Source organism: Meriones unguiculatus, chromosome 7 (genome assembly GCF_030254825.1).
Source record: "Meriones unguiculatus strain TT.TT164.6M chromosome 7, Bangor_MerUng_6.1, whole genome shotgun sequence".
NCBI classification, from domain to species: domain Eukaryota; kingdom Metazoa; phylum Chordata; class Mammalia; order Rodentia; family Muridae; genus Meriones; species Meriones unguiculatus.
In genome coordinates, this window is record NC_083355.1 from 112,968,181 (window position 1) to 112,989,035 (window position 20,855).

The 20,855-nt window shown below is 57.0% G+C and overlaps 1 protein-coding gene across 4 annotated transcripts in view; it reads right to left on the reverse strand.

Annotated features, from left to right (window-relative positions):
- Positions 1-16,200, reverse strand: part of Ccdc85c (coiled-coil domain containing 85C) — a 66,673-nt gene extending 50,473 nt beyond the window's left edge. For all 4 annotated transcript variants that reach the window (XM_060388148.1, XM_021649130.2, XM_060388147.1 and 1 more), the window contains exon 1: positions 15,135-16,200. In XM_060388148.1, the coding sequence (XP_060244131.1) occupies positions 15,135-15,939 (805 nt within the window). In that variant the 5' untranslated portion in view covers positions 15,940-16,200. The remainder of the gene's footprint in view (positions 1-15,134) is intronic.
- Between the last annotated feature and the right edge of the window lie 4,655 nt (positions 16,201-20,855).

Consider the following 20,855-nt stretch of genomic DNA (forward strand, 5'->3'; position numbering starts at 1 on the left):
GTTCTCCGCGCTGGGCTCGGATCCGTGATTCTGGCTCCGACAATACACTATGTGCTTACAAGGAGATGTTGCCATTGGCTGGAGGGAGTGTCACATGGGAAGGAGTCTTGACAATTTCTAACTTCCGTTTGTGAACACTTCCGTGTCTTCGGAGGTTTCCTGCTGTGAGCAATGGGCTGCGGAGGGACCGGTGGCAGGTGACGTCACAGGAGAGCCATCGCAGGTGTGGGGATAGGAGAGCGCCTGAGGCCTGAGAGGACCAGCTGGGGCAGCAGCTGTTGGATCCTCCCCACCCTGAAGGTTTGTCCAACACAGGGCCCCGGGCGTTTGGCCATCACACCACGCCAAGCTGCGTGCACCACTTCACACCGAGCCCAGACCCACATGGAGGCATCACGCTCACGGCTCCACAACCCACACTGTGGCCCATCACACCAAGGAGAGGTTCCGATAACCTGGTAGTGCCTACTGCCCTTCAGACGCAAACAAAGGCAGAGCCAGCATCCGGGGTGTGTGACGTACTAGGAGAAATCGGACACTTGGTTGGAGTTTCCTACTAGTGTTTGACCTGCCAAGTCCATGCAACTGCCCACAAGGGAGATGAGGACCACCCTCCAAAAGAATGGCCACCTGATGCATTTAGTTCAGTAGTGGGTCCTCCTGGAGACCTAGGCTAACTGACCATCACAGGGCCACCACTGCCATACTGCAGGGGCAGAGGCCACCGGGGTGCTGTGTAGGAAACAGTTATAGCTCTAGCGTTCTGCAATAGACAGCTTCGTTTGGGAATAGGCTAAGTCACAGCTACGGAAAAGGCACCTGCTTACCTGTGTACAGAAACAGGACGGGTGGGGCTAGGTAGGAAACCCCAGAGTGGACAAGCTCTGCTGCTGTCTTTTTCTGGGGTGCTAAGCAAACTACATAACTTCTCTTTGCCCCAATGTCCCCTTCAGGTAAAGGGGATTCATAAAGTTTCTCAGCTTTGAGAAAGTTGATGTCACTACTATGCACGCATCTCGTTCATGACCCTCATCAGCCCAGGACAAGGAGCAGTGGTAGAAAGCGAGGCGCTTGGCTTCCTGTGGCTTGTCTGGGGTCACACAGGTGAAGCCACAACCAGAGCTCAGGTGTGAGGGCCCTCCAGACCTTAGGTGACAGTCTCAGTGTCAACCAAGTCACCACACACACACACACACACACACACACACACACACACACACACACACACGGATGGGCCCTGCCCAGCAAGTTAGCATGACAAAACCAAGCCAGCACTTGGCCAAGCACAGCAGGAAGGCAAAGGCCTGGGGCTCTTCTTCCCTGGGCCACTGTCTGAAGTGGGGAGTGGAGCAGCGGGGGACACAGCCAGGGTCCAGGACTGTGGGCAGCAGGTGGACAGACGTTTCCATCTCACGCCTCCCCGCCTTGATGATGCCCACACCATGTGTCAGTGCTGATCCCCCGTGAGATGTTAGTAGGGCCAGGAGAGGGACAGACCTGGTTAGCAGGTAATTTCAGGGGGCCTTACAAATGAACCTCAAGGGGTGGGGACCTGGCAACGGACTCGTAGGTGCAGCCTGCTTGAACAGACCAGGTTCCTAAGTCCTGCCGGGCTCCAGCAGAGAAATGTGCCCTGCTCATCCCGCGCTAGAGACGGCCCTCCATCTGTCTCCCACACACAGCCAAGTGGGATGCAGCTCGGGGACTGGAGAAACAGACCACAGCAAGCACCCGGGGCACACAGGTCCCATCTGCCGTCAGAGGCCGAAACAGCAGGTGACATGGCCGCTGGAGCAAGCTTGACCCAGAATTTTGAAGGTCAAGGTACTTCATGAACCACTAAGGCCCACTCTCACAGTACGGGGGCGCACCACAGCATACTAGAGGAGCTCAGGGAGGGTGAGGGGAACTCCAGGGGCCCTTGTTCCAACATCCACAAGACCAAGGCAGGGGACCGGCCCCTCCCCCCAGAGCCCTTAACTGACAACTGCACTCGTGTTTGGAAAGAAGGTCCTGGCACACGTGGCCGCTGCCGTCTGTGCCACAGAGGCTGCGCTGAGAGCAGAAGCTAGCCCTGAGGCGGGCAGGCTGGCAAGGCTGGCACCGGCTACTCCTTCCACCAGCCATGCTGCTGCCATCAAGATGCTGTGCCTAAAGAAAGCTGTACCTTTTGCAGGCCTCCGAGTCATGGCAGGCGGAGGTCCCTACCCCTTTAAACCGGGGTGGTGTGGGGTGGTGCCCACAGGCGAGAACTGGGCAGAGCAAGAGCCGACATCCACTCCCCCATCCCCACAAACTCCCCACCAGGCCTGCTCTGGACTGCATGTCCCCCGGGGCTCTAAATGGGTAAAACAGACATGGAAAAGCATCGGATACTGGGATGTCTCACCTTCCACAGCCCTGCCCCGGGACAGCCCAGGGCTTCAGGCAGGACTCCTGGCTGACACCCCACAGGTCCCAACAGTCCCCTCCTCGAAGGCTCAGACCCCTCATCCTTTGGAAGCATACCTGCTACAGCCCACGGGGCCTGCTTCTGCACCTGAGGCTGACTGACAGTGAGAACAAAGCTTCCAAGACACCTCAGATGGAGCTCTTACTTGTAAATTCCCTTATTAGTTTTTAAAAGAAAAAAAAAAAAATCAAGAAACTGCATACAAGTGTTCCATGGCCTAGATTCTCAGAGATCTCGTGAGTAAAGAGTCCACTTTAAGCCAGGTGTGGTGTGCACCTTTAATTCCAGAACTCAGGTGGCAAACGTAGGCGGGGGATGTCTGTGAGTTGGAGACCAGCAGTTAAGATCAAGGACTGCTCTTCAGAGGACCTGAGTTAGGTTCCCAACACCTGTATCGAGCTGTCAAGTGATTCACAGCCCCCTGTAACTCCAGCTTCAAGGGGTCCTACGACCTCTTTCAACCTCCACAGGCTCCTACACACGCGTGGTATTCACTCAAACAGACACATACACATATAAGAATAATAAAGACAAATCTCAATTAAGAGAGTTCCCAGCTCATCGCAGCTGAACTGCCACACACTGGCAGATTCCCAGTTGCCTGTGAGGTTCCACAGGAAAGGCTTGGGGTAAAGAAAACCACAGAGCCCAGAGGCCTGGACAGACCCCTTTCCAGGCAGCCACACTTCTCAGAACAAGGTCAGAGGCAAACAGAGGCCCACAGGGCCTGAGGATCTGTCTGTCTGTTCCAGTTTCCCCAGAATGTCAGAGGGTCTGCTTCCTCGTCCAAATATGCAAAAGTAGGACAGTGTGGCAGCAGGAGGCCACCCCAGCCTAGAGTCCCTCATTTCAGCGATCTCAGAGATGGCTGCTGCCTGAATGACAGTGCGTCAGCCTCCCCAAGAGCCCCCACTAGGCCCTCCTAGCTGCCTCTGCATGCAAGGCTACACACCCATGCCACCTCCCCCAGGCAAGACTTGCCATTTGCCCAATCGAGGGCTGTGCTGAACTCAGGAGGAGGGGAAGGAAGGGCCAAACAGAACAAGACAGCCTTCCTCCAACATGAGGAGACCCCCATTATCCCCAGTTTTGGTCACCCACAGTTGATCAGAGCCCAACTAGCAAGTTTTAAAATGTACTTGGTTCTGAGCTGTGTGAGGGCATCTCATGCCACCGAGCCCTCTCCTGGGATGTGCGGCATGCCTGGGCACCCACACTGTACACAGCATCCTCCCATCTCCCTGCTACGGGACACAGACAGCTCAGCACTAGCTGAGGCTTCAGGCACCTGCTGGGGTCCCTTATGCCCCAGAGGAACTGGTGTAATTAGCACACCATTTAGAGTCAAAGGGGAAGGTGTCTATGGGAAACACAAATGCCTTTCTCTTTGCCCCCAGGCTAGCCCTGCCCTCCTGAGCCTGTCAACAGCCAGGATGGGTTCACGGAACAAGAGCCCATTAACACATCTGAAAATCACTGGGGGCCAGGTGCACAAGAGCAAGGTCAACAATCAGAAGGAGGTGCCGATAAAATGGCTCAGCAGGTAAAGGCACTTCCCTGGAAAGCCTGGCGACCTGAGGTCAAATAACTCCAGAAAATTGCCCTTGACCTCCACATGTGTGCCATGGCACAGGCATGCCCCTCCCCACGCACACACTCACTCCCCTCCCTCTGCTCCCCTCTGTCCCCCCACACACAATGATGTTCACAAAAATAAAATTTTCTTAAAAAGAAGGGAGCGAGTCTCTCCTGCCTTTAGTCTTCCCTTTCCATCCATGGCTGTTTTGGGGGCAGTGATGAGGAGTTGGCAGGGGATGCCTGAAGGGAGGAGAGGGCAGGGGAAACCAAATCCTCCACCGGGTGTGGGTGCGGCAGTGAACCGATCCGGTGGCTGCTGCTTCTGGGTCAGGACAGGCCCCCAACTGGCTCAGCATTTGGAAAGCGACAGCCTGAGGCCAGAAACTTGGGGGCTTAAAGCCCCGAAACAAGAATGGAGGGGGAGATACCACTGGTTTGTCTGGCCTGGGAAATCTGCTAATCTAGGGGCAGCCACCTAAGTGAGGCTGCAAATCAGGAAAGGTTTGGACTTCTAGGTCCCCTTAAGGGTCTCTGGAGACCAGAGACCCAATGCAACCACCTCAACCCAAAGATAGGTAAACTGAGAAGGGGGGAGATTGGGTAAAGACTAAGGGAGAAATAAACCCTTCAGGACAGAGCCGGTGGGGACACTAAAGCTCGGGGACACTAAAGCTCCAGCACACACAACGTCCCCAGGGTGACCTTCAAGGAGAGATGTGGCAAGGGGCACACAGAGCTTGTTAGCCTACAGGCACAGGAAAGGCCTTCTGGGAATTCCAGATGTTGAGCGGGCTCAAGACACCTGGCGCCTTCACTCGCTCTACGCTGCGTTTTGTGGGGTCCCTGACTGGGCTGATTTCTGTTTTTTAGAAGCCTTGGGCTCACTAACCCAACAACTGGGGTTCTTCATCCATGCTGAGCCAGTGGATAAAAGCTGTTGGTTCTGTCCCTGGGACAGTTAATGAATGAGTGCACAGACTTTTCAGAAGCTTAGGGGGTGGAGGGTGGCTGAGATTGCCCTAGCTAACAAGCCACAGAGGCCACTGAGCATTTGGTCAGTGCACACAGATCTGGACAAGGAGGAGAAGCAGCAGGGTCACCTGGAGAAGCCCAAACGTTAGGAATGGTTCCAGAATCCCTGACCACCAGAGAGGTGCCACGAATCCAAAGACCATTGGCAACTGGTGGGAGGTCAGCCTGCCCCTCCCCCTCCTGTCTCTTCCTGTTCACCAAAACCCAGGAGCCCTAGACAGTCAGTGTGGCTCACTCTGCAGCTGGCCACAATGACCACAAATATGCTAGCACCCTCGGGACAAGCTCCTAACATGGTGGGAAGGGGTGAGGGTCGGGGCTAAAGATCAAAGAGATGCCAGCTTTGGGGACCGCCTCCCGGGGGGGGCTCCTGGAGCGGCTGCCCCAGACTGCCTCAGGGGAAAGCCCCAACTTAGCTAGCTGAGCAGGACAAGCCCTCGAAGAGAATCAAGAAACTAAGGGGTCTTGGGGGCAGCAGAGAAAACTAGAGGCCACTGGGAACTCTGACTCCCCGGATCCATGTGCCTGCTCCCATCCTAGTACACCCCCTCCCCCCGCTTCAGCTATGCTGTTGTACATACAGCATAGACCAAGTCTAGGAGGGGGCTCCTGTGACCTCCCACAGGGTCAGGGAAGCCCCAGTGTCCCACTCCCCCCTACAGTCTGCAGGGCACTATGTCCAGTCTCTCTCTCTAGGGCATGTCACTGAGATCAGATCAATGTCACCCTAAAACACACACACTCTCTCTCTCTATCTCTCAGCAGGCTCAGCACAAACGAAGCTGCGGTGAGCAGGCGGGAAATGGCCAGCCCAGGGCCAGAGCCTCAGGTGTGGTGTGTAATGGACTCATCACCAGAGACAGCTAGAGAAATGACCCACAGCTGGACCCTGGTAGCTCATTTAACCCCAAGAGAGGTATGCCCACTTGCCAGTCACAGCCTTAGGCATTACAAGTAATCAATGGCAGTGTGTCCAGGGCAGTCTTCTGCTTCCCCTCTAAGAGGGAACGCAGGGCAGGAAGCATGTCACTGGCCTGTGTCCCTACCCCACCACCCCTTCAGTTTACAAACCATTTTCTTTGTTTGCTGATTCAGCACCCTTTTGACCTCCTTTGAGAAATGAAAAGCTGCCAGCTGGGAACCAACTGGCTGAGTTCTGGAGAGGACCCCAGGAGCTAGGGAACACTCTCAGGACTTGAGTCTCCTGCAGACGTGGGTCCCAGCTGTGTCCAACACATGAGCTGGCACCCAGCACCACAGGGCACCCTCCATGACCCTGGCAGAATGAATGAGGGCCACATGTCACACAGGCAGGAAAGGGACACTACGAAAAGGCCCTGAGGTGCACTTGAACCTCAAGACCAAAGCCCCAGGACCCAGGTGACCGAGCCACTGAGATGGGTGGGGATATACTCAAGTCGTCAAGCCCGGGCTTAGACACCCCAACTTGTATGGGCAAGCGGGAGTCACAGAACTCAGGTGCAATTGTCTACACTAGTGCTGCCCTGCAGAGCTGTCAAGGGACTGTTCCACTGGGAAGCCCTGTTCCACCCACTTCGCTGCAATCACACTAGACTGAGGCAGCTGGGCAGCTCAGGGTCACAGCCAAGAGACCTTGAAGTGGAGCTGGCCAAGGTTCAGGCAGAGAGTATACGGGGACACAGGTCAAAGGCAGGGGCCCAAACCCGCGGGATACAGGTGCCCGACATGGTGACTGGAAATCCTAGGGCCGACATCCAGGGGCCAAACCTCAGGCTGGAAAGAGAACTCACATTGCTAGCAGGAGGTGGGGGACAGGAGTAACTGGAACACCTGTCAGGGGGCATTGAATTCGACAGGATCTCTGCTAATGCGAGCCACCTTCCCCAGGGTCTGCTGCAAGAGGCAGCAGAAATTCCAATCCACAGTGAGGGAGGCTTCCCTCTGCCCGACCCCCCCCCCCCCAGGAAGGAGTGCAGGATAGTAGAAGGACGGGTTTCCTTTTATTGCTCTGGACAAGGAAACACTAGCCTGTTTGCTAGTGTGGAGAGACCCAAGAGGAACAAAAGAAAGGAGACAATCTGGGGTGGGGGTGGGGGTCCCCTACAGGAGGAACTGACCTAAGGGCAGAAGAAGGGAGGCTTGCTGTGCCCGCAAGGACAGAAGGAGCTGAGAGAGTAAGACCCTCCTCACTTCTGAATGTGCACAAGGGTGGGGTATACAGGCTGCTGAAAATACGGGGAACAAAAAGGGTGGGCGTGGGGGGAGCTTCCCATTGTCCCGTGCGCTTACGGAAGAGTCATTAAGCAGCCAGGCGGCTGGGAAATGGAGCCTTGGCCCAAGCAGTGTGGCCGGAACCTGCCACAAAGGGCCACTCCCAGAGCGGGCTCATTAGGGAGGCCAGCCGGTGCCGCACGCGGTGACAGGCGGGTGCATTCAGGGCCCCGCACACAATTGAGCCCTTGTGACGGGCAAGGGAGCAGGGTGCTCGCTGGGGCCTCTGATTCCTAGACAAGAGCAAGCCTCCTTCTTGCCTTACAACGTGGAAGCTGACGGGAAGACAGATTTGGGGAGACAAAGAGATGCGTCCCCCTGACAGTGGCTGTTCTATTTCTGGAAATGGGTCGACTCTACTCAATAGCTGCCATCTCCGTGCCACCGGCCCTGCCTGCGTCTGTCCCCTTCAATATAGCCTAACAGCCATTACCACTCCCTTCAGGGCAGACTTGTCCTGCACATTAGGGGTGTGGCTACATCTGTGCCCAGCTATAACTTAGAGATGGCGGGGTGGGAGGTGGAGAGGTGGGGGGCGGGCTGCAGGGGGGAGTGTGTGAAAAACGGGCCTAGCTTTCTGCAGCTGCTTGCAAGCCCTCAACTGGGCCCACTAGAGCTGTGTACCCACACAGCACAGTGAGAGGGCAACACAAGCCAACCTTAAACTGATACTGGTCTCCTCTGCCTCCCTCCCTCCACACCCCAGCCTGGGAGAATGGGCCAGCATCCGCCATTGGCTGACCAACAGATAGAGCCCAGCTTGGTGGGTCCCACAGGTTTCTCCAGAGCCTCCCATAGACTCCAGCTCTCACTGCCCACAGGGCCACCCCCAAAAAACAAACAAACAAACAAACAAATGCAGCAACTACCATGGCCCTAAGTCCTGCTCTGAGACTGGACCCAAACAATGGTGTGTGTTTGTTAGTCAGTCAGGTATGGTGGCACTTGAGTTTAGTTGCAGCAGAGGCAGGGGTATACCTGTAAATTTAAGGTGGCCTGGTCTACATACAAAAAAAAAAAAGGAAGTGGTTGAGGAACCACAGACAAAAGTAAAGTTGTGACCTTAGCGATAATTGAGGAGAAGGTGAGCTTGTACCCACACCACCGCTGTGGCAGGCTTCCTTTTCTGGAAGTAGAAGATAAAGACCATTTGGTGCCAAGAATAGTAAATGAAGAAAAGAAAAACAAAAGGGGGGCAGGAGGTGACCATAGCAGCTTGACCTCTATCCAGTTTAAAATGAGACGGTCGCCCCTAGCCTTTCTACGAAGCCCCTCATCCCTGGCTCTGGGTGTACACCTATCGTATGCTCCAGGAGACCAGGCTGTGCCCAATGACTGGACTCAGGAGCAGACATCCTCACACCCAGCCAACGAACATGCGCCAGAATGTTGCATTCGGCGTTGCCCTGAACTCAGCGCCATCAGATAGCGGAGGCCGGTAATTCCATCAGGCCCTCAGGAGGAGTGATGGCCCAGACAGAGTCCTGCCTGGCCTCCATAGCCCTGATCAGGTCACCATTTCAAGTGTTTGTGAAGTCGCAGGCAGCCCCAGTAAGCCTGAGTCCTGCCCCAAACTGAGGAGGATGCCACGGCCGAGCTGTTGTATGGAGCAGGTAAAATATCAATTCTTTGCAAAAATCATTCACTCATTTGTAACTATCCAAAGGACAGGTGAGGAGCCTGCCCCGCCCCCACCCTCACCCCAGTGCCAAGTCTAGGAGTCAAGAGGCCCAGGACCCCAGGCTCCCAAACAGACAGACAGGAATGACAGACCCAAGGGTGGGTCCCCTTCCCTCCCAGCTTCCTCCTTACAGCCAGAGGATTCCATACAGCTTGCTCAGGGTTTCCGGCTCTTCCTGGCCAGGCATTTCCTCTGCTCCAAGAAGGCAACACTCTAAATGCCATCTACTCTAGGACAGCACTGACTGACAGGGGAAGGGACAAAGGGAGAGAGAGGACCCTGTAGTGAGGCACAGATGGACCCCCAGACCTGTCCCCACAGCACTATGGAAAAGGGAATGGGCTGAGAAGACAGTAATGCCACCCTGACGGGCCATCTGGGGCCCAGTGCGCAGGACCAGGCAGTAAGATTGCTGGCCTCCGGGGTGGGGCCTGTACCTTGGTGAAATATGGCTACACAGCATTTCCAGAGAATCAGCTATTGAATGGGCAGCACTCCAGGGCTTCCTGACCTGCTCCCCAGAGAGCTGGAGGCTGTTGGGGACTCATTAAGACCAGGCACCTGCCTTTGGGTGACCCAGCTCCTCATCTGTTCAGAACCATAGGCCTGCGGGGAGACAGCTTAGAGGAAGTGGTGGGGGCTATTCCTGACTCTAACACCACAAGGACGGCGGGCTGGGGAGGTAGATCAGTGTCAGGAGCACTGGCTGCTCTTGCTGCTCTTGCAGAAGACTCTAGTTCGGTTCCCAGCACCCACAAGGTGGCTCACAACCAACCATAGGGAACTTCAGTTCCAGGGGATCCTACACCCTCTTCTGACCTGCGCGTTGCATACACGTGGTGCACTTACACACAGGCAGGCAAAACAGTCACGCACATAAAATAAAATATCTTTTCTTTTCCTCTTTTTAAAGACAGGGCCTCACTATGTAACCCTGGCTGGCCTGAACCCCAGAGATCCACCTGCATCTGCCTCCAGACAGAGATCAAAGGCTCACACCACCACACCTTTAAAAATAAAATAAAATAAACCCCATCCCTTTAGGAGAGGAGTTTGTTCCTGTCTCCAGGCCGTGTGGCTTCTGTCGAGGTCCCCTTGTCCCTGAGCCTCAAGGAAAATGGGAACTAGCTACCCGTATTTCTGAAATCCCCAGGGCAGCCCCTGTGTGGGCCGCAGATCTTGATCCCAACAGAAGTTGGGGTTTGCGTCCTAACCATTCTGTAATGGCGGCAGAGAGACGCTCCTTAACTGCCACTCCCAGGCCAGGTGACATGAATCACCATAAAGGCACTGAGAATTTCGGAGTCCTGATGCTCATTAAACTTAGGCTAATGTTTTCCTTCCTGTTTTAAGGAACTACGAGGTCAACGCCCACTTCCAGCTGCCCTCTCACCCCTGACAAGTCTTCCCCAGCACAACCCCAGACTTGGGCATCTACAAGTCCTGCCCACAGGAAAGCCCTTCACCAGCGCCCAGACGGATGATCACACACCTCCCTAATGAGGACTCCTGGCTCAGGGGTCACAGGATTTACCTGGACGGCGTTCCTTGGCAGACACTGAACTCTGAGTCACTGGACCATCCAGGCCTCACCTGCTCATAGCACCAACCTCAGCTTCTCTATGCTTCCTGTCCCGTGTGGGTCCAGACGCACTGAGTGAACCTTGGCCTCTCCACGCCGTGTTCCAGTTCCCACCTTCAGGGCTTAGCCATTCTGCTCTTTCTTGACTACAAAGCCATCTTTCTTCCATTCAGCCTGACAAGAAGACAGGGCTGGGCACAAAGGCTCCACTCACAAGTGTGGGCCAGGGGGTTCCCCACTCTATTCCCAAGGTGACTATTCCCGAGCAGCACTTCCCAGAATGGGAACGCTATCCAGACGAAAATGGAAGTTATAGACCCCTCCTTTAAAGGTGCAGCTACAGAAGCAGGATATTACAGAAGCCTGGGGCCGGGAGGGTCAGTATGGTCACAGACCAGGGAGGCCAGAGTTCACTCAGGTCCTTTTGACCCTGGAGCTAGAGCGCTTGGCAGCAGGCCGCACTGCTCCTAGGCCTTTAAAGCTCAGCACTGGGTGTTCCATCCCGGAGAAGTTGCCTTCACAAGGTGTTATACGAAGGCACCTTCCCGCCTCCCAGTTTTGTCATGGTTTCCGTTTTACAGCTGAGTGGCTCAGGGACCTGCCTGAGACTGCCAAGGAGCTGTGTAAGTAACTGCCACAGGCCTGCTGGACACAGGTATAAGTAGGAGCCGGTTTTCCTCATAAAATATGCTGGCCACGGACCAATACTGAACAAGGTTTGTGTGCCAGGAGCTCAGAGGCCCGATGCAGGCCGGAGCTGGGGTGGAATGACCCATGGGACGGGAAGCCAGCCTGGTGTAGGAGAGTGAGAGCATAAGAGGAAGATATGTGGAGGGGCGTCCCTGCGTGGACGCGGCTTCACTCCGAAAAGGAGAGTTGAAGCCCTCCTGGGAAGAACGGGACTCTTTTACTTCAGGTGCCCTCCCCATAGGGCTCACTGCAGACCCCAGCCCCGCCCTGTGGGAACCAGAGAAATACCCAGCACCTCTCCAGGCCTCCCAGAAGCACAAGGTGGCCCTCAGCAGTGGGCAAGCTTTTTGTGGTAAATGTGATGCGATGAGTGGGTCACCTGCCCGAGAACTCCCGGGGACCCTGAGGACCTAGCACCCACGCCCATGGACAATCTCACAGGACCCCTCCACCAGGGTCAGGCTGGGAGGGGAGGAGAAGCCTGCATAACCCGCCCATTATCTCCTCTGACCTTTGCTCCAGGCTGGCAGGCGAAGGCAGTCTTATTAGTAGAGCCCTGAGGCGGCTTGCTCTGTCTTCTTTTTAAAGGCCCAGGCCACCCCCTACTTCAGCCTCCCAAAACCAACAAAAACACAAATGGGTGATCAAACCCTGCTCATTGACTGGCTCAAAATTTTAACCCAAAACCAAACGTGAAAAGATAAATGGCACTCACTCACTCACAGGCTTGATGGAGCTTTTGAGTTAGCCACCAGGGCCACAGGGCTTGGGGGTCTGGGACAAAAGGGCACACACACCCCCAAGAGCAGGGGATGGGTGGTGGGCTAGAGGGATAGGAGGGAAAAAACTAACTGCAAGTGCTGTCTTTTCTGCCGTGTGTGTGTGTGTGTGTGTGTGTGTGTGTGTGTGTGTGTTGCTGTCCACAGAGTCCCATACTGTGCTGAGCAAATGCTCTCTCTATCCCTGAGCTACATACACCCCCAGAGGAAAAATAAATTTTTTTCTGAAAATCACCTCACTTGGGGGGAATGGAGGGGGACGGCTGGATTTCTGACATTTAAATTGTATAATCCTGCAGGACTGGATTGGAGTGACAGCAAGGGCACCTTAGACCTGACTTCAACCAGCCAGGACCCAACCTCTCCAAAGGAACCCGGTGGCCGTCCAGTGCCCGCCCAACATGGAGCCCTCTGCATATGCATTCACAGGCTGGGCAAGCCCACCTCAGCCAGGGCTGCCTGGACTACAGAAGGCTACCTCCACCACTGTCACCTGAGGCCTTCTAGGACTGCCTGCCTGGCTGCACAGCTTCCCCAGAGAGGGCTGCAGGGCCTTGGTTCCCTGGCTCTGCTAGCAGCAGGTGCAGCCAGCCACACACGGCACAAGGAGCTCACATGTGAATGTGCCCACAGGCAGTCTCAAAGGCAAACAGAGTTTGGAAGAGCAGCCAAAACGTGCTGGCGGGCCTCCCGTGGCGGACTCCACCGACAACCGCCAGACCAGTGTGGGCAGGGGACTTTCCTGGAGTACAGGACTCCGGTGGCTCCCCTCCACCATCCAGAAGGACAGGGAGCAAAATTAACCAAGTTGCCCCAGGATACACGAGGGAGTCGAGATGCCCAGCCCCTGTTATCAATGAGGCGCTGATAAGGAAGTAACACTTCCCAGCACAGAAGGAAAAAGGCACAGTGGGGTCAGGGATCAAGAAGAGGGGAGCATGGCTTTTACCCAAACTGGAGAAGCAAAAATGGCAACTGCGGGACCTCAAACCATTCTTGGCAGAAACAGCGAAAGCCCTGGTGGAGACCCCAGCAAGGCAAGGTTGGGGTCCTTTCTGTTTCTCCCCTTGCATGTACATAAAACAGGGCTGAGGCAACCTGCCCAGGACTCCTGTGAGCACACACCAAGCCCGCCCCCCCACACACACACACCTAGTCTGTCGGTCTGTCTCTGTCTCTCTCAGCTCAGCCCTGTTCCTCAAGAACAAAGTAAAGCTTCAGGTCCCGGCACAGAAAAGCCCGGTTTTCCTTGTTTCCTGGAATTCTGTGCACATCAGAGAGAGGACACTGCCGGCCACCCACTGACTTCCAGAGACAGAACTAAAAAGAACAATCCAGTGTGTAACTGAAATTTGTAATAACGCTGCTGAGTTTTTGTTTCGTGCCAAAGCAAAGCTTGGCTGCTAGGAAATCTGCAGCAGTTTTGTTGCAAGGACATGGGGGGGGGTGTCTGTAGGAAACAGGACGCTTCAACCCCTACCTATCCCCTGTGGGGTGGAAAACCTCCAGGCCAGGTCCCTCCCTGCTGCATTATTCACTACTGCAACTGGAACTCTGGGCCAGACCCACATCTCCTAGCATAAAACACCACCGCCTGCAAAGAGGTGGAGACACTCAAGTGAGGCAGTGTCCTGCGGACAGTGGCGCTGGCCAAGGGTTACTGACGACACTGCTGAAAACCAGCAACACCGGGTTTCCTCAACTGCAAAGATTCTCCTCCTTCACCATGCATTTGGGGAAATCAGGACCCAGAACACTGACCCTCCCAGAGCCCCTGGGGAAGGGGAAGCCAAAGGGATCCAAGCACTGTAAGGAGGGGTGTCCATCCCCAACAAATTAAGCAGGAACTCTGTATCTGGGGCTTGAGAGGAGGGGAGAGGAGGGGCTGAGAATGCAGTGTTACAAAAAGAAACCTGAGTTGCTGTGGTAGATTGCTAATCGGTAACAAAATATCCCTCTAGCCGAAGTCCTTTCCTGAACTCTCACGCTCTGGATGGTAAATAAGGAGGAAACCTCCACCTGACAGGCTGGGGTCTGCAGCTCCTACCTGTGGCCACCCCCATAGCCTGCAGAAGGCTTGGCGAGGACAAACTAAAGAAAAAGCTTGGGCTTCAGCTCTAGCTGTCAGTTTGGGAAAGGGAAATTCTTCTAAGCCTTGACAGTGCCTGGACAGGGAGAGGCTTTAAGGAGAACAGAAAGGGCCGGTTATTCTCCACCACCAGGCAAACAGTTCAGGCAGAGGCGGGTGCCACCAAGCTTCTAAAAACTGTGGGGAAACAGGGAAGGGGCAGCCATCACAGACCCTAGACAGGGACACCCTGAGCAGGAAGCCAACAGCAACAGGTTGAGGAAAACAGAGCTGACCTCCCACCCTCACTCTAGCCACAAATGACCCCGGCACTTCCCTGTAAGGCGATCAAGCCTACAAATCTCTTCAGGGGTATTATCTAGCTCCACCTCACACCCGGGCGAGGCAGGCATCAGCCTCTCCAACTTAAAAGCAAGGAAGCAAGGAAAACTGAGGCACACGGAGAAGTCAGAACCCATTCCAAATGTATCCTCTGGGGAAAATGGTGGAGACCAAGTTGAGAAAGGTGTTCCAACCAGTACTGCAGGGTTTATGGGAAGCCAGGAAGACTCTTATCTCAACCCTGAGTGCCCTGGCCCAGCTGCGTCAGGGTCTCACCGCGGTGCTGGTGTGGCGGCCCGGCCCAGGAGATAGGGAAGGGAAGGAAGCAGGGGAGGAAACCAGCCACGGGCACAGCACGGCCGCGGGTCGGGGGACTAGCTGTGGCTCCAACCAGACAGGGAAATTCACTTGCTTTAGCTTAGGGGCCTGTCATCGTCTCCCAAGAAAAACTTCCCTCCGCCCACAGGTGTTTTCAGGGTGGGATGAGAGACACCCCTAAACAGCCACGGAGTGCCAGCCACGAACACAGAAAGGTGTGGATGCGAAACTTTTCTGCGGCACCAGCTAGAGGGGGGACACCACCGCCGCCGGATGCTCCATTTGCTGCGGAAGGGTCCGGGGGTCGCGACCCCATTCCCACCACACCCCTGGGCTTCCGCCCCGGGGGAGGTGCTTACCGTGCAGGCCGTTAGGGATGCTCCGGTGGTGAGGCGGCGCTGACAGGTCATCCAGGGACCGGCGCGTGGCTCCGGCCTTGCCGTCGGGAGCCTTGTGCGGCCCCGGGGGCAGCAGGGCGGGTGGGACATGGTGGTGGTGGTCCGGGCTTCCGCCGCTGCCCGCACTGGACGTGCTGCTGCCGTCGCCAACGTCGCGGGCACCGGAGCCCGCCGCGCTGCCCGCCAGGGGACCGCTCAGGCTGGCCTGGCTGTCGATGGAGCTGCGGGAGCCCGCGCCGCCGCCGCCGCCGCCACCGCCGCCGCCGCCAGCGCCCCCCGCCGCCGCCAGCGCCGCGCGCTCCTCGTCCAGCACCAGCACCAGCTCTTTGAGCTCCAGGTTCTCGCGTAGCAGGGCCTCCTGGCGCGCCTCGAGCTCCCGCAGCTTCTGCTGCGAGCGGGCCACCTCGTGCCACACGGCGCCGGCCGCGTGGCGCCCGAAGCGCTGCCACTCGCGAGCCAGCTTGCGCCCTTTCTGCCGGTCGTCGTCCAGGAAACAGCAGAGCTCCCGCAGCTCCTGGTTATCGTCCTGCAGCCTCTGGTTCACGTCCTTGAGGCCGCGGATCTCCAGCAGGTGCTGCTGCAGCCGCCGGTTCACGTCGCGCATCAGGCCGCCGTGCTCCAGCATGAGGCCCACCTTCTCGCCCTCGGCGCGCCGCAGCCGCCGCGCCAGCTCCTCCTTGCTCCAGCGCAGCAGTTCCTCGTCCGGCACCTGGCTCAGCTCCTCCGACGCCGCCGCCGCCGCCGCCACCGCCGGGGGCTTCGCCATGGCGGGAGCCCGTCACCGCGGCATCGCCCTCGCCCGCGCCGGGCCGGCGCTCCCCGCGCCGGGGCTTCTCTGGGCCCGGCCACGCGCGCGCGGGGGGCGGCCGGGGACGCGTGCGGCCCGCCGCCGCCGCGCGCCGCCTCGCGTTCCCTTTCCGCGGCCCGCTCTCCGGTCGCCCGGGAGTCCGCGCGCGCCTCCGGACTCGGGGACGGAGACGGCGGCTGCGTCGGCGGCCGTGGTGCCTGGGCTCTCGGGCGCAGCAGGCGGAGGCCCGCCCCCGGCCCCGCTCCCGGAGCCCCAGCCGCCCCGCCCACCCCGGGCAGAGAGGGGCGGGGCGCCCCCGTCGGGCCCCGCCCCCGAGAGGGAGGCGGGCAGAGGCGCGGCAGGCCTCCCCCCCCCTGAGGTCCCCCTACACGGTGCGCCGGCCCGCCGGGCGCCCTGCCAGAGGCGCGTTGGAGCCGCGGTCCCGCCCTCCCGCCAGTGTGATTGGGCCGCTCCGGGGGTGTGCGGGAGGGGCGGGGCGCGCGCGGGGAGGCTTCCAAGATGGTTTCGTCCAACCGCGGGGCCTAGCAACCTCCTCCCCCCCGGTTCAAGTTTCTTCGCCCGGAGGACGCGGCCTGGGCCAATCCCAGGTCTACAAGGGGTTTTAAAATGCAGGTAGGGATAGTGGGGTGGGGGTGGCGGGGACCGGTGGGAAAGGTAGGGCAGGGCTTCTCTTAAAGGCGACGTGCGAAATGCGCGTCCCCTTATCGGGCCAGCAGCGTCCCTGACCCTCCCTTTCTCATCTTTAATAAACAAATGCCCACAGGGTTGGCGCAGCTCCCTTCCTCCCTCCCAGGGGCACGAGAGTTCGGCACAGTCCGAGAGTGGAGGAACAATAGGACCCTGAGGTGGGGGGTCGGGCAGGGCTGCTCTTTGTCCCTTTTCCGGGCCACCGACCTTCTCCACCTGGGTCCCTACCTAATCTGGCAGCGGGGCTGTCTTTCCACCCTTAGCTCAGGTCTGTAGAGCCTTGCAGCCTCCGCTCGGGGCCAGATCTCTCCCCTCCTTTCCCGACCTGATGGGGCGAGGGGACCGGGGACCTGCCCATTTCCCGGATCGGTTCTCAGCGCTCTTCCCCTTCGCGCACTCAACTGCTAGATCCCTGCAATTGGAGGAGGTTCGCTAGGCGGAAACCCCTGGCAAAGGCGTGGGAAGGTTCTCCACCCAGGCCATAAATCTGGGGTCCAGAGACGCGCAGCGGCCGCAGAACCTTCCGCAGCCCCGCATCGCTGCGGGCCAAACGGATCGCCCTACAGCCTGTAAATGCTGTCCCCAAAGCGCATTTGCCGCGCTCCTCCTGCAGCCGGCGGGCTGACGGAAGTATGTGTTTTCGCTGGACCTGCAAGGAGATAACCCACCCACCCCCCGCGTGCACACACCCACCCACACGCACGCACACAAACACCCCGGGGTAAGCTGCCCGCGGCCTGGAGCGCGTGCCCGCGCGGCAGCTGACGTCCCCCTTACAGTTACTCAGCCGTTTACTGAACCACTGCGTCTACCCTCTCACAGCTTCCCCAGCCCGGGGGGGGGGGGGGGGGAATTCTCCCCGGACAAGAGGCCACTGCCCACTGAGAGTACTTGGCATTCTTGGGAGGAGGGAGACTATAACGAGTGACGGTACGGTGAGGCTGGCTGCAGCGCTATGAAGGGACGTCAGTTGCCTTAGATGTGTGTTCTGCTAGGATCTGAGTCTGAGCAGCAAGGACAATCGTGTAAGAGGGGAGGCTGAGCAGGCGGAAGGAACAGCTAGTGGGGTGCCCTTAGGTTTGGCTTGTTAGAGGCCGGTTCGGAGGGGAGGAGGGGCCTGGGGATGCCTCAGCAGGTAAAGGAGCCTAACGCCCAGCATGCCAGCCTGAACTGATTCCCAGGACCCACGTGATGGAGAGCCCCTATCCCTCAAGTTGTCTTCTCACCGCCATACGCGGCCCACGGCGTGCTTAAACCCTTCACACAGATACGTAAATTAATACGAAAAAAAGGATGCAGGTCATTAATCCTAGAGCTTTGAAGGCAGAATCAGGGGGAATCTCTGAATTCCACGTCAGCCTGGCCTACTGAGTGAGATTCTGCCTTAGGAAGAAAGGAAGGAAGGAGGGAGGGAGGGAGAAAGGAAGGAAGGAAGGAAGGAAGGAAGGAAGGAAGGAAGGAAGGAAGGAAGGAAGGAAGGAAGGAATTGGAAGGGCCAGACTGTGGTGGCACACACCTTTAGTCCCAGCACTTTGGAGGAGAGGACCTCTGAGTTAGAGGCCAGCCTGGTCTACAGAGTGAGTTACAGGAGAGCCAAGGCCCTGTCAAAAACAAAATGAAAGAAAGGATGAAATTTGAGGTCTGAGGTCAAAAGGCAGGCACAGGTGTGACCTGACGCAGGAGAGTTGTCTTGGCTGTCTTGACTCACTTTAAGAGAATCTGGCCGAAAACGTGGGCCCAGGGGCCCTGCAGAGACGAATATTCCAACCAAGGACCATGCATGAAGAGGACCTAGACCCTCTGCTGAGAAGAAGCCCATAGGCTGCTCAGTTTCCAAGTGGGTACCCTAGTAAGGGGAGCAGGGATTTTCTCAGGCATGAACTCAGTGGCTGGCTCTTTGATCACCTCCCCATGGGGGGTGTGGCCTTGCCAGGCCACAGAGGAAGATGATACAGCCAGCTCTGATGAGACCTGATAGGCTAGGGTCAGATAGAAGGGGAGGAGGTCCTCCCCTATCAGTGGAGGGGCACAGGGGGAGAAGATGGAGGGAGGGTGGGACTGGGAGGAGATAAGGGAAGGGGCTACAGCAGGGATACAAAGTAAATAAACTGTAATAACTAAATAAAATTTAAAGAGACTCTGGCCTTTGTGTCATGGGTTGGGAACCACAGAGATGGGTAGTTCAGTCCTCTTACCCCCTCCCTCCTGATAGAAGAGCTGGAGAAAAAGGTGGGGAGAAGATGCGCCCAGGGATGCCTAGGGGACCACACACAGCATGGGTGAGTCAGACAGCTGAGCAGAGAGGGGCTTGGTTTTCTGCAGGTCCAACCCAGCACACTTTAAAAAGGAAGGGACCTCTAGCCTGGGGAAGCTTGCAGATTGGCTCTCACCCCCAGGAAGCAAGATGCAGCAAGCTTGGAGGAGGCTCCCCACAGAGCACAGACTGTTGGGCAGTTGCTCCAGAAGGACCAGGGTAGGGGTAAGGGAGAGCGAGCAGAGCGCACACCAAGGGAACACTGCTGCTCGCCAGGGAAATCGCCGAGACAGTTCAATTTACACTGGGCTTTGTGGAAGCCATTTGTCTCCTTGCGGCTTCCCTACGGCCTGCAATCTCTGCCTTCCGATCCTGCGGAGTGACAGCTTCAAGCTGAGAAAAATGAAACCTTTATCCAAGCAGTGGTCCAAACCATCTACTCACTGCAGGCTGGCTCCGGCCTTTTGGGATCGCTCAGTGGAGGTGCAAGAGGTGGGAGGAGGCCCAGCCCTGGAGCTGAGTGGAAGAGACTCTGTGTTAGCACCATCCTTTCCCTGGGGCTCTGAGAGCCAACAATAACAGCAGCAGTAATGACAAGTTTACCATAGCGGCACTGATAGCGTACCCCCCCCCAGTGTAGGTACTCTAAAAACTAGCCAGTGAAGAGCAGGAGTAACTCAGTTACCAAAGGGAAGGAGGTGTGAGAGACAGTGGCTGGAATCTCATGGGAGGGCACCTAGTTGCCCTCTCTACCCTCCTGTGAGGGACTGTCAACTGGCCCAAGTCGTGGGGGTCACAGCTGCTGTGACGCAGGTAGCAGTGGCTGTCTGGTTCAGAAGGCAACGTCCCACAGCGTAGGGTTCGCCTCAGTGCTGAGCTCCAGGCTCCAGGTGCAGCCTTTGAGTCCTGCTATGTATATCTCTGTGACAGCTGGCAGCTGCTCTACCACCCAGCCCTGCAGCTCACAGATGCTCTGCATGCCGGGCCTTGGGTGCCACCTCAAGCCCCGAATCTATAACTGGCAATCCAGGGCTCACATGGGCAACGCGAAGACCCAAGACCTGGTATCTGAATATTTCATGTAGTGAGGGCAGAATGAAAGTGGCAAAGACTTAATTGTTAATGTGGCTTCCACTGGCTACAGGCCCAGCCCTCCCAGCCCCTTCTGTTTGAAATGGCAAAGTGGATCATGATGACTCCTCAAGAACCCCAGGTCTTATGCCCCTGCCCCTGCTGAGCTGGAGAGAAGTTGTCCCCTGACCCCCAGCTGGCCAGAGAAGCCCATAATGTCCAGGGTTTTGCTTATCAGTTGGTTCCCAGTTCTCACTGAGCATAGGACCTGAGAACCAGGTGATTTTTTTTTTCTTTAACTTTTGAAAAAAAGAACAATGGCCTTAGAGTCTGTGCCTTTGGCCTCACATCACAGAGTGTCCCTAGGGAGTCATAGATACACCTTGTCCCCTGTGCTTCTAGACCTGTACCTAACTTGAGGTCATTTCATCCTCCTACAGGATGGGAGACTTTCAAAGCACACAAGAAGGCAGGCTCCAACTCTAGGCCATAGAATGAGACAGGTGGGTGCTGCTTGCCTGGGGAGTGAGTGAGGGTTGGGGAGGGACAGACTGGCGAATGTTTCAGAGTCTGGACTAGAAGCTGTGTTCATGAAACTCTGAAAACCCACCCAGGGTGCTGGGCCCTCAGTCAGAAGCAGGGTCTCCCCCACAGAGTTGCAACACCAGGACCTCGGCACAGGGAGGCATTCCACCTTGCCTCCCAGGTGCCCAGAACCTGTGTCAGCAAAGCAAGGTGAGAGATTAGCCCCCAAATGCATTCCCCAATACCTAGCAGCTGAATACCTGGAAATGATTCCAGTATGGAGGACTGGGACACCCTAGCTGGCCATGTTTCCTGGCATCAGGCCAAGATGGAAAGA